General features: G+C 40.7%; 1 protein-coding gene across 1 annotated transcript in view; it reads left to right on the top strand.

Moving 5' to 3' along the window:
• shc3 (SHC (Src homology 2 domain containing) transforming protein 3) overlaps positions 1-19642 on the top strand; it is a 61237-nt gene that overhangs the window by 27894 nt on the left and 13701 nt on the right. The window contains exons 2-4 of the mRNA XM_067258108.1: positions 2461-2531; positions 3259-3322; positions 4313-4432. Coding sequence (XP_067114209.1) covers positions 2461-2531; positions 3259-3322; positions 4313-4432 — 255 coding nt within the window. The remainder of the gene's footprint in view (positions 1-2460; positions 2532-3258; positions 3323-4312; positions 4433-19642) is intronic.

The following is a 19642-nucleotide window of genomic DNA, read 5'->3' as shown; positions in this document are numbered from 1 at the left end:
ATCGTCATTAATTTGATAAATAAAGGTTATGTGACAAATGTTTCGATGTGCAAGTGTCCAAAATATGTTATCATATATCTTGTTGTATTATAAACAAGATACTTTGCTATTTTGCTACTTTACGTTCATAAAATTTATTTTTAGGTTGTTATAGTAATTACACCAACAGCTAAGAGTATGGCCTCGTGGTAAGAGCGCTGCCCCTCAGTCCGACACAGTGAGATCGAATCCTCGCATCCCGTTTTAGTGGAAGTATATGCTAAATGAATACATTATTATATGATAATGTAGGCTAGCGGTTAAGGTTTTGGAACATGCTTTTGCAACCGGGAAAGGGATGGCCACATTTGAAGGTTGGTAAAACTAGAGAAAGATGTATGTGATTGTGTACACTTACTCTCTCACATCTCACATCTGTATCTATCTCTGTCTATCTAGCTCTGGCAATCTATATCTCTGGCTCTGTCAATGAATGTATTCTGTAGCGTCCGTAAATAGGCCTATGTCTCCTCTCTATAACCTACGAATATTAGTGATTTCTGATGTCTTTTAAGCGTTTGAATAAAACGCTGTTTGTCTCAGCTGCTTCGACCCTTCGACAGGTGATCACGTGGTTTTTGCCCATTTGAAGCCACGTTCGACACGTTTGTGTCTGTACCAACGGTTTAGAAATGTCGATACCGCTTTGTGAGCACGGCTTTGAGCGTAACATCACTAGGTGACAACAGTTGATGCAATTATTCGCAAATGGAAGAAACACAAAATAAATGTCAATCTCCCTTGGTCTGGGGCGCCATGCAAGATGTCACCTTGTGGAGTTGCAATAATCATGAGAACGGTGAGGAATCAGCCCAGAACTACACGGGAGGATCTTGTCAATGATCTCAAGGCAGCTGGGACCATGGTCCCACCAAGGGACAGGACAACTTCACCGCATCAAAGGGACGATGCACGGGCCATGTACCGATTACCATGTAATCTTGGGTGAGAACCTCCTTCCGTCAGCCAGGGCATTGAAAATGGGTTGTGGATCGGTATTCCAGCATGACAATGACCCAAAACACATGGCCAAGACAACAAAGGAGTGGCTCAAGAAGAAGCACATTAAGGTCCTGGAGTGGCCTACATTCTGAAGATTCTCTTGTTTGCGAACGAGATCCAGTGATTCTCTCATTCCTATTTGCGAGCGAGAATCAGTGATTCACCTTCGCGAACAACATCTGGTTGTTCTTGTTCTGAACAAACAAACCTGAAGAACTGGCGGAAACAGTTCTAAAATGCTTCCTACTTTCTTTTAATTCCTTCAATCCGCCAAAAGCATAATTAGGCAGAGACTCCAACAAACAAATCTTTTTGGGGGAGGATTCAGTTCACTTTAAAGATTTGTTCAAAAATAACATATCATTCATGAACGACCCAGTACTACAGTGAATCCTCTCTGCAGCCAAAGTCCAGTCCATAGATAGATCTATAATTGCCGGAATCTCTGTGTTTGTCTGTGTGCCACCGAATCAACTGCGCAAACGGGCATACGACAGGAACAATGTTTTTACAAATTTAGCCTCTTCAGTTTGTTATTGGGGTCTTACAGTATGTGAATGCGATACAGAAAATACAATAGTTTTTACTGCATTGCATAGCACAATGGAACAAAATACAAATGTTAATTTTAACCTAGCAAACACCTCTTAGGCATAACTGTACATGCTGCGCTGTATGGTGAATTATGCCTACAATTATGACAACTGGCTCAACCATTATACATGTAATGACTTATATAATGAACTAAATGTATAGATGATTGTGAGGGAAAGACAATTTAACAGAGAGCAAATATAATACATACATGGATCAACATGACATAATCAACTGTCATGCTGCATACAATTGTAGGCTACATAATAATTTGCATGAATGTACCAGAGCATTAGCAATTTGTTTAAAAGAATGATAAATTGCTTTATTATCTGCATGCGTGACTAGATGATGTGAATGTTGAACAAGTACTTTTGAGAATTTCAATTGTGATCAAAAAAATGTAGGTATCAAAACCACTGAGAATAACTGTCGTCATCAGCTGCATCACGGACACTGTGTTGATCAATTCATGTTTTTTGCTTACATCCTTGAGGCGACTTGTCTTCAATGATAAATGGCAATTTTGTGTTGTTAGTGATGAATCAAGTACAGGGGAAAATAAAATATCTTGATCATTTTCACTCAAGTTTTTATTTTGCTATTTTTTAATTCATTTTCATCACCACCATTTTCAATTCACATGCATTTTCATAACCTTCATTTTTTTTTTTTACTTCCACTCCTCATATTCAGTTGCATTGTTTATGGAAAATATCTTAGAAATGGCCAACTTCCGGATTCATGCCATGCCGTGTAGACACTAGGCAATTTCTTCACCAGTGGACATTTATGATCTAACTGTTAGCAATTTTCTTCTTTTAGTATTTGGGTTGCATTGAAGTCCTTCGATCAATGAGATCCTTGGATTTCAACACAAGATCACAAATAACAAGGTAAGCTTGCCTTTTCTGTATGTTTAGACAATTAATTATATGAAGCTGTCCAGTTCTACTGTGGTTATTTATTGGGTAACAGGCTGATGTGGAAGAGCCTGAGAGGCAGAGTGCGTCTGTGAGTATGTGTGTGTCACATTCAGTTTTCCACTTGGCTTCCTGGAGTCAGCGGCATTAACATTAGCCCTGGACCACACAGCACTAGAGTTCATTGACCATAGAGAGAGTTGGGTCTCACCTCTTGTGCTATTATTAGACAGTGACAGTTGATGTTTACTTCACCTAAGGAAGACAGTGTTGAAAAAAGAATTGTCTGTTTTACGGAACAAGAGTAACTGTGCTGTGGGGGGATACCCCTTCCCACTCCAAAATATGGATTATATTTTCATGTTATTTCCTGACCTGAACATAAAGACTCACCCTGGATATTTCCCCTTTATTGATAACACGCCATACTGTGTTGCTGTTGCTATATAGCTGCACTTGGACGTTTTTCTCTGTCGCCATCCACGAGTCTCGGCCTACTACTCCCACCGTCCTTCTCCAGGCTGTTGCTATGCACAAGGAATGATGCTCATCTGAGGCAGAAAGTCAAGGGCAGAGTACACCCATTCTGTAATATCCCTAGCTCTTATTTTAACCTGCCCAAGACGGTCTGTAGGTATAGTATGTGCAATGGCTGTGGTGGCTGTTCTGAGCCCCTCCCCTACCCCACCCCCCCCCCCAGGGAGGCCATCAGTCTGGTGTGTGAGGCGGTTCCTGGAACCAAAGGAGCGCTGCGCAAGAGAAAGGTACCCATGACACATCTCTGATAAAAGGGGGGTTGTGGGTAGGGTGGGGGGTACCTAATACGGGGGGGGAGATGCCTAAACAGATGTAGAGGATGAGATAGTCAGAATGAGAGACAGAAAGAATCACAATTTTTTTTTTAATCACTCATTATATAGAAGGAAGAGAATGTGTGCGAGAAGTAAAAAAATTAATAATAATAAATAAAGGATAAGAGAAAGAGTGTGTCCTTTCAGCAAGATAGAAAAATTGAGAGGAAGTGAGGGAGGGAGAGAGGTGTAGGACTGTGTGAGCGTAGGCGTAGCTTCAGCCCACGATTCACACTGCACGCTCAGTGACTCATGTAGTGCAGAATATAGCTAATCAGACAGAGAGAGAAAGAAAGAGAGACAGAAAAAAATAAAGATCTGGATAGGGATGTGGAGGTCTGGATTGAGAGAAGCCTCTGTTTGATGATTTTGTGTTGGACCATGGTGATTTTGATCTCTATTAACACCCTCAGGGAGAGAAGAAAATAAAATGGTTAGGTGACATGTGTAATTGTAATAACCAATGAGTGGGATTAACATTTTTTACGGATGCCATGGATTTGAGTTGATTCTTTAAATCTTAATAGTTCAACTCATTTTCAGTATACTCACAATTCCAGTGTTAATTGCATAATTTCTATGCACTCTTTTCTCTCTGTCCCTGCCCACACCGTACACCTCTGCCCCCGCCAATACCCTACATCCCTTACCATACCCATACCCTACACCCCTACCTCTTCCCATACCCTATACCCCTATCTCTGCCCCATATCCTATAGCTCTGACCCTACCCTTGCCCTACACCCCTACCTCTGACCTTACCCATACCCTTACCTCTGCCCATACCCTACTGTGCACCTCTGACCCTGCCCATATCCTACACCACTGATCCTTGCCACTATCCCTGCCCTACATCTCTGCTCCACTTATAACTCTAACCTTGTCTCTGCCCACGCTCCCCAGCCGCCATCCAAAGTGCTGTCCAATATCCTAGGAAAGAGCAACCTGCAGTTTTCTGGCATGAGCATCAACCTCAACATCTCCACTAACAGTCTCAACCTGATGACCCTTGACTCCAAACAGGTCAGCTAAGTGACTCACTGACTCATCGATTCACTCACTAATACTTAAGTAATGCTTAAGTCACATTTAATATAATGTATTACACTACGGTTTATTGTAGTAGTAGTAGTAGTAGTTGATGACTGAAGAGCAGTTAATTGTGTACTTGTGAATTATTTGTGTTTTGTGAACTGTGAATTTTTAAGTGTCAGTTAAATGAATACTTTCTATAAATGGTCAATATTTTTAAATAGTTCATTGGTTATGTGTTTTTGTTAAAGAACCTCCAGTACATGGTATTGATTAGGTTATGATGTAATAAAATTATTCTTAAATTAAGCTTTACTCCTACTTTAAATTCTTTTCTAAAGAGTTTCAAATGTACATATTTCAAAACATAGTTCAAATTAGGGGTCGACCGATATGCGTTTTTCAGGACCGATGCCGATACCGATTATTACAGATCAAGTAGACTGATAACTGATATTTTGAACCGATATATATATATGTTTCGTTTAAAAATGAAAATTAATGTCAAAATTAAGAATAAAAAGGCCTCTGACAAATACTCTCTTTAAATTATTTTAACCATATCTTTAATTCTGAGAACTGTTAATAATAACAACATTAATATTATTAATAATAATAATAAATATAGCTGCAAGCACCGATGCGGGTTCCTCCGCAAAATGGGAAAATATTATAAACATGTACACTGTTGAAGATGGAGAGTTGGACAACAAGAGAGCAAAACTACTTCATGTTTGGCCAACAACAATAGGCTGAATGGGTATTTGAACTCATGAGCATAAGGTTACAAAGTCAGTCTCTCTATCCTCTCTGATACACAACAACTGTTGAGATTGTATGAGTAGAAAGGGCAGAGTATTAGCTTTGGTCAGCTTTGGGACAAAGGTTATGAAATGGTTGACATTTCAAGGTAAAATTGCATAAAATTGCGTCCCGCACACTATCCCCATCCATGCTATTTCCCTTTCTCCCAGCGCAGGTCACGCCAAAGGAGAAATGCTGCAGCAGCCGCATGAGGTTTAGATGCAGTCCAAAAATTGCCTCCCACAATCAAAACATATTAACCACAACTCTGTTTCCAAACTTTCTCAAAGATCACTTGAAAACCACAGCCATTGACTCTCTTAGTAGATCTCTTTCCATAACCTCAGTCAATCCACAATCAAGAATAACCTCGTTGGCAAATTGGCTAGGCCATAGCCTACAATCAGCTCCTTGCGAGTGGTGATGTGTCGTTCGTGAACGATTCGTTCATTTTGAACGAATCCTTACAAGGACTCGGGAGTAACGAGTCCTCTCAAAGAGTGATTCGTTCATTTTCTCGTGGCCGTGCATCGGGACTGTTGCATAGGCTCGTCCAAGTAAACAGAAATGATTCGTTCATTTCCCGACTCGGTCTTCGGGTACGAGTCTTTGGATAATTTTCCACGTGACCTGCATAGGCTCTGTAGTTGTAGCTAGAGGAAACGCTAGAGGGAACAATTCGTTCATTTCCCGACTCGGTCTTTCTACGAGTCTTTGGATCATTTTTTCATGTGACCCGCGTTGTATTTTTTAGTAGAGGAAACAGTTTCCTCATTCCCTTTCGCGTGGCCACTGTTTTAGTAAGACGTGAATGATATTCGCTCAAGTCATCATACTGACTGGTTTTGTTATTTTCACTTTACATTTACACTTACAGTTTAGTGCAGTGTAATTGTTTGCCGTGATAATTAAATGCTAGAGTGATAATAAATGACCAAATCATATAAACTGTCATGATACATTGTTTTAATGCAGGAATTTCTTTTAAAATAGTATCTGCTGGTGCACATGTCATGCACTAACCTACATGAGAATATGATACGTGTTTGAAGTGGACTGATAGCTCCCCCGCTATTTTCCACAAGTGTTTGCGTTTTTTGACATGCCGCACTGCATGCTGGGTACCCAAAAGCGCTGGCGCTGATTATCTACTTGTGCTCCGACTGCGTGATATGACGAGATGCTAGTGACGCGCTAAGGTCTCGGAGTCTCCTGCATTAACAAGTTCTGCCCGATTAGCAAGCTATTTTTACTAATGTTTTGTTAGCGATTAAATGGTAATGCAAGCTAGCTAAAACAATGTTAGTTAGCTTGGCTAAACTGGTTTTCATAGCAACAGAAATCAACAAATCAGATCAGTCGAACTTTTTTCAGAAAGGGGGGGATGGCGCGAACATTAAAAGTGTAGGGTACAGTAAAAGTGAAATGGAACACATCTTTCTACCTTGAAGCTGCATGCGCATCATCATCAAGACCCCATCTATATGTAAAGATAACATCCAAGCTAACAATTTCGCCAAATCTGACTGCAGCTTTGTATACCATTTGTACTGTGTTATGGTTGTTTGAGTTAAACAACTTGCTAAATGAATTAAATGTCTGTTAAATGTCAAATCCAACTATAAATGTATAAAAGAGTTTCAATTAAATCAAAATTATTTTTAAACCTAGAGGTTTAAAAGGCTTTGCCTAAACTGACATGCACCAACTCGAAGCACTGAGTTTCAGCATCCATTTATACATTTAGTCTCTATTTTTTACTCTACTCTTAAGGCATGACTATGTTTAACTTAATGTCTGCACCTCTCTGTCACCAACTGTCTCTGGAGTGGGGGTGGGGGTTTCACAGGGTGTCTGCGGGTATAAACAAGTTAAATGTAAGACTTTTTAAGACCTTTTAATACCACTTCCAAATGAAATTAAAGACCAAACTTATGATGGAAATATAATTCAAAAGTGGAAATATACAGTAATCTTTCCAAGTAAACACTGATGTCTGTTCAATATGAACAGTATGGTAAAATGACAATAATCGGTTGAGTTTAAGAACATTGACTAAATGTGTGTAATGCGAAAGGATAACACAAAATGTAATTGCTGTCCTAAATTATATTTTTTATTACATTACGGTGGAAATGGTGGAGCAGAAACTAGCAATTCCATGAATCCCATGGAAACAAAGGCAAATGTGTGAGATGTACTGATGTGGAGCACAAATCATCCAAGAAGCACTAATTCTCTTGAGTGTTTTTCATTCAGATGGATAATCATTGGATTCAGGTCAAAAGTCTATCACTTGAACTGATTTCATCACTTAAGACACTCAAAGTCAGAAGCTTGGCATGCTGGGACATGGAAAGGATTAAACATTCAGACCTTTCATCAAGGTAGAAAATGTTGGTTTGTCCTTTTTCATCAATGTCCTCAAAAAAGCAATCTGCAGAGCCAGTAGACACAGTAGTCTGTGGGGTGACTGTCTGTCTCTGGAGCACGTGCAGGCAGGGCAGGCCAGCTGGATGAAGCTGTCCTGGGGTCAGAGCTGAAGAGAAGCTGTCCAGCTAAAGAGGGGTAGTCCAGCAAGGAGTCTGTGTTGCTCTCAGCATCCTCTGTTGCACTCTGTTGAGCAGGCCTCTGCATGACCTGTCAAAGTGAAGAAAGGGTCCATGTCAGTTGTGAAAAATGAAGCTTTTCCCATCTACACTTGATACAGACTTCATTTTTGACTGTGAAATGCAGTGGCATTACTTGAACTTGAATCCAAATGTGTTGACCTGATGGAGACCCATGCAAAGTCACTCAAAACACAGGTTCGATTCCTGGCTCTGGCAAGAGTATTTAGCTCTAAACTGGTCAATTTACACATCTGACCAAAGACCAGCTCGACCTTTGCCTGTAATCAGTGATTCTGACTGCCAGAGACCTTTAAATAGGCTGACTGAGTGAAACTAGCCTGGCTAACGTAGGTCGCTTTCTCAGGCAAATGACGAAGGAAACAGGATTGCTTTGAAAAATCATATACTGGCTATCTTCAGCAGGCTATTGTCTACAAAAAGCAGTCCTCCCTGACGTTTTTGGAGTAGAATTGAGTGAAATACAGTTACTGCCAGTGAGCGAACCAAGTCTACCCTTACAAAAAAGAAGTATACTTCAAGTTTATTTTGTAAGTATACTTAATATAAAAAGTATACTATTATCATGTTACTTAAAGTATAATAGCAGTGTACTTATTTATATAATATTTTTGTACTTATTTATATACTATTTTTGTACTTATTTATATACTATTTTTGTACTTATTTATATACTATTTTTGTACTAAGTAAACTGAATTGGCCCACTTTTTAGGTCATTTAGTACACTTTAAAGTACACTTATAGTGTATTTCAAGGTTTACTTTTGAATACTGTAAAGTAGCCTGTGTAGTGCACTTTCAGTTCATCAAGTATACTTCCTTAAGTACTTCAAAGTATACTTTGGAATACTCTAAAGTAGCCTGTGTAGTGCACTTTCAGTTCATAAAGTATACTTCCTAAAGGACTTAAAAGTATACACTGGAATACTCTAAAGTAACCTGTGTAGTGCACTTTCAGTTCATGAAGTATACTTCCTAAAGAGCCTCAAAGTATATTTTGCAATACTTTCATGTGCACTTTCAATTAATGTAAGTACTTCAAGAAAGTAAACTTAATAAATGTAATTTTACTATTACTTACTAATATATTATAATGTTTAGGAGCCCCTCAAACGCCTCAGATTATAAGTCACTTAGCGAGAACGGGGACCCTTGCAAAGTTACACTGCAGATTCTTAGCTGAAAGAAGCTATTCACTGCGCAAGCATTAAAAGAATCCAGCTCTTCTTATGAAAGGTAATAGTTATTTAACTCATGGTTACAATGGTAAACCACCACAACAATGACCACGCAACAAAACACTACATTCTAAGCAGACACATTTAAAAAACTAAATAGATGAAGTTACATTTGTATTTCGAACAAACGGCAAATTTATCAGCACATTTTAACACTATTTACCGCCTTTCATCATTGGAATTGACCAGCCAATGAGCCACGCTATCTTCATTTTTGCACGTCGTTATTTCGTTCTTCAGTCAGATTGACAGTATAACCTTCAAATGCATAATGCAACCCTTCTGTCTGCTTCTTTCTCAAGTAGCTTTTTCGTTTTTTCCATTAACACTCCAATTGATAATTATTAGTATAAGATTATAGGGCTTCAGAATGTTTTGGCAGTAATTAAGGTTACAGCTTCAGTACAAAAAAAGATTCAATGTGCAATGCATAATAGATTTTCATAGACATCAATAATTAGAATGAGATGGATCTAACCTGTAATGTACTTTAAAATTATTTTTGACTGTTTTTGCTGTATAATAATAGAAAACGTACATCCTACTCCAGAAGAAATGTATACCATTTTCTGTTTCTAAGCATACTTCTTAAAAGTATCAAAAGTGTATCAAAAGTGAACTATTTTCAAAGCATACTTAAAAGTACATCAAAAGTGAACTATTTTCAAAGCATATTTAAAAGTATATCAAAAGTGAACTATTTTCTAAGTATACTTCTTAAAAGTATATCAAAAGTGAACTATTTTCTAAGCATACTTCTTAAAAGTATATCAAAAGTGAACTAAAAGTGTACTATCCATATTTTAGTATACAGTATACTTTAATATACTTCTTTTTTGTAAGGGTAACTCTGAGGCCAACGTCAAAACAATGCACTCTCACTCAAATTGCTTTTCCACAAATCACAAAAATAATAGGACCATCTGGCTAAAAGCACTATTCCCACATCTCTTGAGGCTGCCCTGCCCTTTTCGGGGGTAGAATTTATCGAACTGTAAATAAAATGGTGAACATGATGCAACCAAAACATGGCTGCCACCTATGCGGTCTCCCTGGCGTCCGAACTCACTCCAATTACAAAGACTTTCACGACCCAAATCAAAATTCTGCAGGTCTGTGGGGAATCACTTTTCCTCCGAAAGGCTGCCCTCCTCAACCTTTTGGGTGAAGAATTCGCCGAGATGCAAAATGATTCACTAATTATAAACACAAAGGGGAAAAGCTAGCTACTTTTCGAGTTCGGTTTTCCGTCACTTCAAACTCACGATCTAAAGGTCTAAGTGCTCAAACCTTCACCATAATTCAAGAGTAGTGTACTTTCACAAACCCAATCATTGATTCTATCTTAAAATGTGTAAAAATAGGACTTACCGAACGTGGCTGCCTCCAACACGGCTATCAGGCGACTCCAGTTGAAAACAACAATGGCCGCCGAAAAAGAATTTATATTCGTAATGGCGAGCTGCGATTGGAAGCAAAATGAAACAGGAACTAAAAACCGAGGGTGGGGGCTTGGTCAGCACACAATTTTCAGAAAGCATGTGTGTGTGTATCGCCATGCTCGCGCTTGTGTCAAGTAGGGTGACCACCTGTCCCGCTTTGCGCTGTATCGCACAGCATTTTCAATATGTGACGTGCGGGGCATGGGGTGATAATGCTGTGCGACACAACGCAAAGCGACAGGTGGTCATCCTAGTGTCAAGTGGCAGGATGAGTCTGAGAATTTGGAGCAAGTGCGCTATGGAGCAATTCAATTGAATTAAATCATATATTGACATATCAAGGTGAAATTGCGTGTGGTACTTCAGAATGATGTCATCTTGAAGGCACAAAGGTTTGAAAAACCATCAGTCAAAATTATATTTGATTTATTAACACAAAGATATTGTGGCAATGTGGACATTTACATAAATACACTTCTTTCAGCCATTTTCTATTGCATTCCTTATTCAATTTGACCCTATAGAAAGACATGTGTTCTACAAATCTGTAACAATTTTCAAGTTGATTGGTACTATGGTTCATGAGGAGAAGGGTTTTGAAGGTTGTACCAAATGTTGACAGTACAGCAAAATCTATCATGGCGGACCTTATGGGTTCTTGAGGCTTTGTTGCTCCCCATGAGAAATAAGGCATGTATACCAATTTTCAGGCATTTTGGAATAATGGGGCGCTGGGGAAATCACGTACACTTTGGGCGTGGCTTATAGCGCCACCTATGGGCGTACATGGGCCATTAGCGGTCTGGGAGTAGTGGGCCAAATTAGAAAAAATCGTGTCAAGGACTTTTTGAGCTATTGGGCCATTTAGCGGAGAAAAATAAGAATAAGAATACAAACAAAAACAATAGGTTTCCTCCTACCGGAGGAACCCTAATAAGTTCAGGGAGCATCCACCAGCATTCTGTAAACATTTTGTAAAACTTAAAGAAGTAAATTTAAACCACTTTATCGGCAAATCGGTTTTGAAAATGACCGATAACCATAAAAATGCTTAATAACGGCTCAGATAATCGGCGTGGTCGACCCCTATTACAATCATTTTCCTTCAAAACATTCTTTGTGCTTTCACATGCACTTCATAATAAGAAACAATTAGAGCAGTGGGCCAACTAGGTACTTTTGATTTTTATGGGTGTTTTTATTAAAGCTATTATGTGTAATTCAAAGAGGTTAGCAGTTAGCAAGATAGCATTGGAAGCATAGAGCCACGCCTCCTCTATCACACATACATAAACATGTCCAAACATGTCCAAACTACATTATATAAATACTTCATTACATTAACAGTAGAAGTGCCGAGTAGAGGTCATTAGAACCCAGTGAAGATATAAAATGTTTTATCCTTGCACTTGATCAAATTCCAGGACCTTGCTTTCTTGACTTTTCCTAAATATGTGTGTTTTATCACAAGTAGGGGAAAACCTTGCCCGGGGTGCCAAATGTGCTAGGACCGCCAATGTGCACAAGTCTGTCATTCAGACAAAGATTATATAGCCTAAATAAGATATGGCTAGTAAAATATGTATAGTTTATATATGGACTATAATCATGTGCTAAATGATGACAACTATTTTAGTGAACTCTATGAAGTGCATTAGCTTAACATGGGCGTTTGTGTGTTGACTGCTAAACGCAATTCTTATGTCATGACATAGTGGAAGAAATTATTGTAATCGTAAAATGCTAATATGTTTTGTAAAGTGGATAAACATAACTAATAAATACCTTTTGCATATTCACACATGAGCGAAACCAATCATATTATATGATAGTTTGCAACTATTTTGCAAATGGTAGGCTGAACCATTTAGGAATATAAGAAGGTAGACCTAATAAAAGGTGATGACGGCATGGGCGGGGGCCTTGTATGATCATTGGATTCACATAGTGTTACCGATCGTTCTTGAAGGCTTATAATTTATAATAGTTAGAAACACAGAGAGACTACAGGGCTCTGTGACTCCTCGATTTAGCCGGCCACACTTTATTGTATACACTCTCTTTACACACAACTTCCTCCTTCACAATCAAATTCCCCCTTTTCTAATTCCTGCCTAACATTATGACATACCACTCAATACAATATCTTGCAATAGCATTTCTGAAATATCGAGAGGTATAAATGAGTAAATGGGCATTTTACCACCTCTTAAAATCTGGCTGCAATGAATGCCAATATTTTTTACAAGGAGTGCGTGAACGTAACAATAAGGTAAATGAAATGTTCTCTTGAGCTGTAAGTAGACCTATCAGAATGGAACTGTGCACGATGCAATACCCGAGATTCGCCTTATTCTATTAAGTCCGTAGATGTAAAGGGAACAAAACGTAGGCTATTCTAAATTGTGCTACTGCCCTTGCTTAACCCGCCATCCAGACCTGAAACTGTAGTTTCCCAATTTTACAGTAATAGCCTACATGAAACCAAAATACACAAATTCTCAACCAGTATGATATTATCCACTGTCTATTATAGGCTACACTGCCTGTCTTGTCATAAAAAAAGCATTTGGTTAAAGCACATGGTTACCACATGTAGGCTAACATCAAGTAAGCCCATAGCCTAGAATTTCCAAACATATCACACATGGGTCTTATTTTTGCAATACTTGGACCGTGTCCTGACAATTAATGAAGAACATAACATGTTTTGCCAGTATAACTGGCTCAAATTAGACCATTGAATGTTTATGATGTCCCTGTGTGTTTATATTTCTGACTGGGGACAACAGCGCAATCTTGTCAGCCGACTATAAAATGTTGATAGTTTTGGGCTACTATAGACCAACTGCAGTCTAACCCACAATGTTATGTTTGTTATATAATATAATGATACACTAGTGATTAACTGAGTGACACAAGAACGCAGGTAGAGACATGGGTAGCTATTTTAACTCTGCTTTTACTAGCCAGTAGAAGAAATAGTAACAATGCCATGAACCGGTGCAGTAGAGCGCCACCTAATGCATTGGAATCACAAAACATGCGATTGACACTATCAATTGTCTACATAACATTTCCTCCCAACATAATAAGGTTGTTGAAATAATTAAGGTCTCTCAATAACATTACTTTGCATTAGCACCGGTTAATCTCTAAACTACAGAACAGTCTCTTTGAAAGCAACTTGTGTTATTGTTTGAAAGTCTCTATGTTGCCTTATAACGGTCAGGTGCTTTAGGGATCCTTGAAGGATAGCGCTTAGTCTCTACTACGGGAGCATGTGAGAACTCTCCCTGGTGACGTGCTGAGCATGGTTCCGCTATCACAGTAGCTTCCGTTTCCTCCTGTTCGGGTTGAAGTGTACTGCGGCCTGTTGTGGAAGGAGTGTCCAATTGTGCCTCCTGGTCTAGATGTGTCTTACGTGTCAACATCTGGTCAGTGTGGCATTTCCCCACTTCTGCTTCTACACCGACACTGTATGAAACTGGTCCTGTTTGAGACGTCAGGACTCCCGGCATCTACTTCTCTCCCTTCCGGTAATCGCAAACAAGGACAGTGTCACCCACAGCGAACTGTCTGGAGTGCGCCTGCCAACGTATCTGTTGAGAGTCTTGTGTATGTCACTCCGCACTAGCTACACTGGGCTTGATGAAGTCCAGTCGAGAGCGTAGCTTGCAGTTGAGAAACAGCATAGCCAGTGACTCTTTAGTCATGGCGTGTGGGGTGTTCTGGTTTGTCAACAGGAACGTGTCCAATCGCTGCTGAACTGGGATGCTTCCTCTAGATGCCATAAGAAAGTGCTTGAATGTCTGAAAGAAACGCTCGGCGAGCCCATTAGTGGAGGGATTCCATTAATTAATGTGTTTCACTTCGTTCGATCTCAGAAATGTGGCAAAGTCCTCTGAACAGAACTGAGGACCGTTGTCACTGACAAGGATGTGCGGAATGCCATGGCGACTGAAAAGGCCCCTCAGTACTTGGATAGTCTTGATAGAGGTTGTACTGTCCATGATGTGAACCTCTGGCCACTTAGAATGAGCATCTACAGTGACCATGAACATGTGACCCTTGAACGGGCCAGCAAAGTCAATGTGAATTCTTTCCCATGGGCTAGCGGGCCATATCCAGGGGTGGAGAGGCAAGAGGCATTGGGCTTTCTGTACCCGCTGGCAGGAGTGGCAGGACTGTGACTGAAGCTCAATCTGGGCATCAATGCTGGGCTACCTTACATAACTGCAAGCGAAACTCTTCATTCTTACCACACCAGGGTCTGCGACGTGTAGCTCTGCCAACACACGGGGGCGGACCTTCGGAGGTACAATCACCCGAATGCTCCACATCAGACATCCTTGCTGGACAGTGAGCTTGTTGTGTCGGCTCAGGAACGGTGACAGCTCACTTCTAGTGTGTTTTTCTGCTAGTAAGCGTCCCGTTGTTACCATGTCCAAGACAGTAGACATTGTGGGGTCAGCCATGGTGTCTCGTCGTATCTCCCTGCTGCTGACGGGCAGTGTTTCCATCTGGCGGATGTATAATACATCCACAGTGTCGACTTTGTTTCCATGTTTCACTTCGAGTGGCAGTCGTGAAAGTCTATCTGCATTAGCACGGAACTCAGCTTTCTTGTACTTGATGGAGAATTTGTGGGCTGACAGGATGAGCGCCCATTGCTGAATTCTGGATGCCACCATAGAAGGAACACTCTTTTGAGAACTCAAGATCGTAGTCAGAGGACGATGGTCGGTGAGTGGCATGAATTTCCTACCATAAAGTTACTGGTGGAACTTCCGTACTCCGAAGACTATGCCAAGGGCCTCCCTTTCGATCTGGCATAATTCTGCTCTGCCTTGCTGAGAGTTCTGGATTTACATTTACATTTATTCATTTAGCAGACGCTTTTATCCAAAGCGACTTCCAAGAGAGAGCTTTACAAAGTGCATAGGTCACTGATCATAACAACAAGATAGCCACAAAAACATTGCGAGTAGCCAAAACATGAAGCACACAAAAAGCAAGCAACAATAATAAAAACAATATATCACAGCGAGTAATTTTTTTTAAATCAGTTACCACTAACCACAAGAGCAACAAGTCTCTAAGCAAGAGTCATTGTGATCCTTGAGGAAACTAACATCGGGTCATGTACTCCCGGAACAAGTGCGTCTTGAGCCTTTTCTTGAAGGTGGGGAGACAGTCAGTGTCTCTGATGGAGGTGGGGAGTTGATTCCACCACTGGGGGGCCAGACAGGAGAAGAGCTTGTGTTGGGACCGGGCGGTCTTGAGCGGTGGGACCACCAGGCGGTTTTTTGAAGAAGACCGTAGGTGACGGGTGGGGGTGTAAGGCTGCAAGAGAGACTTGATGTAGACGGGTGCAGTCCCGTTAACTGCTCGGAAGGTCAGTACCAGGGTTTTGAATCTGATACGGGCCATGATAGGTAGCCAGTGGAGAGAGATGAGGAGCGGGGTAACATGGGAGCGTCTGGGTAGATTGTAGACCAGGCGGGCCGCTGCGTTCTGAATCCTCTGAAGAGGGCGGGTTGCACATGCTGGGAGACCAGCGAGCAGCGAGTTGCAATAGTCCAACTTGGAGAGTAAGTAAGTAAGTAAGACTTTATTTATATAGCACATTTCATACAAGAATTGTAGCTCAAGGTGCTTTACATAAAATCAATAGAAACAATAATACAAGTGATAAACAATTCAAACAAAAATAAAAATCCCAATAAGATCTCTGTTCAAGAGAGAAAACAACTTTAAACATGCATCTTAAAAGTAACATATACATTTGGTTCACCCCTGGTCTGTATAAAACCATACACTCTGTTAACAGATCCTTTCCCCAGGTCAAGAGTATGGGCCGTATTCTCTGTTAACGGATCCTTTGCCTCAGATCAAGAATACAGATTGTTTTACATATTTGTTTAAATACTTCACGCGACCAGAGTTCTTGTACGCTATCAGAGTTTGCCAACTCTGACCTAGACAAAGTAAAAATAGCAAGTCAAATAATGACCCAAATTTACTAAACCAAGATTCTACAATAATATAACTAATAAAAGTAGGAAAACCCTTTTGAGATAAAATTACTTAAATGCTTCGGTAAAAAGGTAGGTTTTAAGCTGTCTTTTAAAAATGTCTAGAGTGTTTGCTTCCCTAATATTTATGGGTAATTTGTTCCATAGTTTTGGGGCGTAATTGACAAAGGCCGAATCACCAATCTTCTTATGACTGCTTCTGGTGACCTCTAATAGGCCTGCATTTGATGATCGCAGTGTTCTAGCTGGTGTGTAGTTTATAAAGGAGTTAGCAATGTAGCTAGGTCCTTGTCCGTGTAGAGCTTTGTATGTGAGGAAAAGGACCTTAAAGTCAATTCTGAAGGTAACAGGGAGCCAGTGTAAAGTAGCTAGGACAGGACTAATGTGTTCTCTCCTTTTAGTTTTGGTTAATAATCTAGCTGCAGAATTTTGAATGAGCTGTAGTCTTTCAGTGGTTTTCTTGGGAAGACCAGTGAAAAGTGCGTTACAGTAGTCCAGCCGGCTGGATATAAAAGCATGAATTAACTTCTCTGCATCATTTTGGTTTATGAATGGTCGTACCTTGCTATATTCCTCAGGTGAAAGAAAGCTGTTTTGGTCACTGTATTAATGTGAGAGTTGAAATTCAAATCTGAGTCCAGGATTACACCGAGACTCGTCACCTCTGGTTTAAGACAGGGGGTTAAGCCTCCAAGATTCTTAATAAGCATCTCTCTTTTGGATTTGGGGCCACATAGTAGGACTTCGGTTTTGTCTTCATTTAATTTAAGAAAGTTATCATTCAGAGGACAAGAGAGAGGACAAGTGCTTGGACTAGCAGCTGGGTGGAGTGCTCAGACAGGTATCTCCTGATCTTCCGGACGTTGTAGAGGGTGAATCTACACGACCGGGAGACTGCAGCAATGTGGGCCGTGAGGGAGAGCTCGTCGTCCATGGTAACCCCAAGGTTCCTGGCAGAGGATGAAGGGGTCACCGTCGCAGATCCCAGGGTGATTGAGAGATCGTGGGAGATGGAGGCTTTAGCCGGGATGATGAGAAGTTCTGTTTTGGCGAGGTTCAGCTGGAGGTGGTGCTCGGTCATCCAGGCAGAGTTGTCTGTGAGGCAGGCCTCAATCCTAGCTGAGATCCCCGGATCGGTCGGGGGGAACGACAGGTACAGCTGCGTGTCGTCAGCGTAGCAGTGGTAGGAGAAGCCATGGGAGGTGATGATTGGTCCAAGTGAGGTGGTGTACAGAGATAAGAGGAGGGGTCCAAGGACGGAGCCCTGTGGGACACCACTGGAGAGCTGGCGAGGGCCTGACAGTTTGCCTCCCCAGGAGACCTGGTAGGATCTTCCCGACTGGTAGGATGAGATCCACTGGAGTGCAGTGCCAGTGATGCCCATCTCAGAAAGTCTGGAGAGCAGGATCTGGTGGTTAACCGTATCAAACGCTGCAGAAAGGTCCAGCAGAATGATGACGGATGACCTGGACGCCGCTCTGGCAGACTGGAGGGCAGTGGTGACTGAAAAGAGGGCAGTCTCTATGCGAATGCGATGGGTCTTTCTTCGCCACTGGGCAGGACGTGAGAAATGACTGACCCCCCTTTGTAGGGCGATGCATCGCAGGCGAGCCGGATGGCTTGTTTAGGGTCGTAGTGAGTCAATACCTTATTTGAGACAAGTAACTGCTTTGCCTCCTGGAACGCAGACTCACAAGCCATAGTCCAACTCCACTTCTTGCCTTTGCAGAGAAGTCCATTGAGTGGATTCATGATGGAGGATAGGTTTGGGATGAACAATCCGTAATAGTTTATCATTCCTAGAAACGAACATAGTTGACTCACATTGGCGGGTGCAGGGGCATCAACGATGGCTCTCACTTTCTCTGGTGACTTGTGAAGCCCTGCAGCATCGATGGTGTGACCTAAGTATTCCAGTGACATTCTGAAGAAATCAGTTTTCTGGCTGAACACGCAGGCCGTAGTCCTCCAGCCTGCCAAGGACAGCATTCAGGGTTTTCAGGTGTGATATGTCCTCCGGACCCGTTACCAGTATGTCATCGAGGTAACAGTGAGTGTTAGGAAGGCCCAGAAGGACAGAAGTAACAGCGTTCATCACGAAAGAAATGATGCCCCTCGGTGATACACATACAGTCACTATGGCTGTCAGTGCCATACTGTTTCTGTTAGGCTACTGACTGGATCAGAAATGTTTAGACAGTGTTTCTTTTTCTTTTAAGATTTAACCTTTAAATGCGTGAGTTCTAAATATTTCTGACGGTCCCCACAGCACAAGTTATTTTTCAGAAACGGTAGCTTTAGTTAAGAAAGTGCAACGCACATGTTATTAGCCTTCATTTAGCTTTGATTTAGCAAAATATTTTCAAAGAGGTACAGGCGGTATGTTTTCCAGAATTTTTCTGAACTTTGTGTGTTATGTTGCTGAATGGAGATCAGTAGTAGGCTATATATTAATTAATAATAAATCATATAATAATTGCATATTAAATCGCAATTGCAATATTAGTCAAATTAATCGCAAATAGCTTATTTTCCGTAATCGTTCAGCAGTGTTGGGGTAGTTACTCAAAAAAAGTAATAGATTACACATTACTAGTTACTTTTTTTTAAAGTAATGGTTTACTTTACTAGATTACTCACTGCTGAAAGTAACTAGTTACACTACTAGTTACATTACGTTTGGATTACTCCGTAACATCACCTGAGATGCACTTGCTAAATAACAATATATGTACCATATATATGCCCAAATCAACTCAAATTCTTATTATAATGAGGAAATACAAAATATCTCTCTTTTATGCTTTTTAATACCACAAATTTGACAAAAAAGTTGTGAACATCAACCTAAAAGTTGTCAAGCATAACAAGGCTACAGTACTGGCAGTAAGCAAAATGTCTCAAAATAAAATAATGCTTAAAACTTTAAATGGCAACATTTCCTCCACTAAGTATGCTGTTACAAGCCTGTTTATCTCTGGTAACCTGCTGATGTTGAAAGTCAAGTCGTGGCTGCTTGGCTGGTGTCGGCAACAATGGCAACGGCA

Source organism: Osmerus mordax, chromosome 20 (assembly GCF_038355195.1).
Source record: "Osmerus mordax isolate fOsmMor3 chromosome 20, fOsmMor3.pri, whole genome shotgun sequence".
Taxonomy (NCBI): domain Eukaryota; kingdom Metazoa; phylum Chordata; class Actinopteri; order Osmeriformes; family Osmeridae; genus Osmerus; species Osmerus mordax.
Note: the sequence above shows the minus strand (reverse complement) of the source record. Positions and strands in the feature narration are given on the sequence as shown.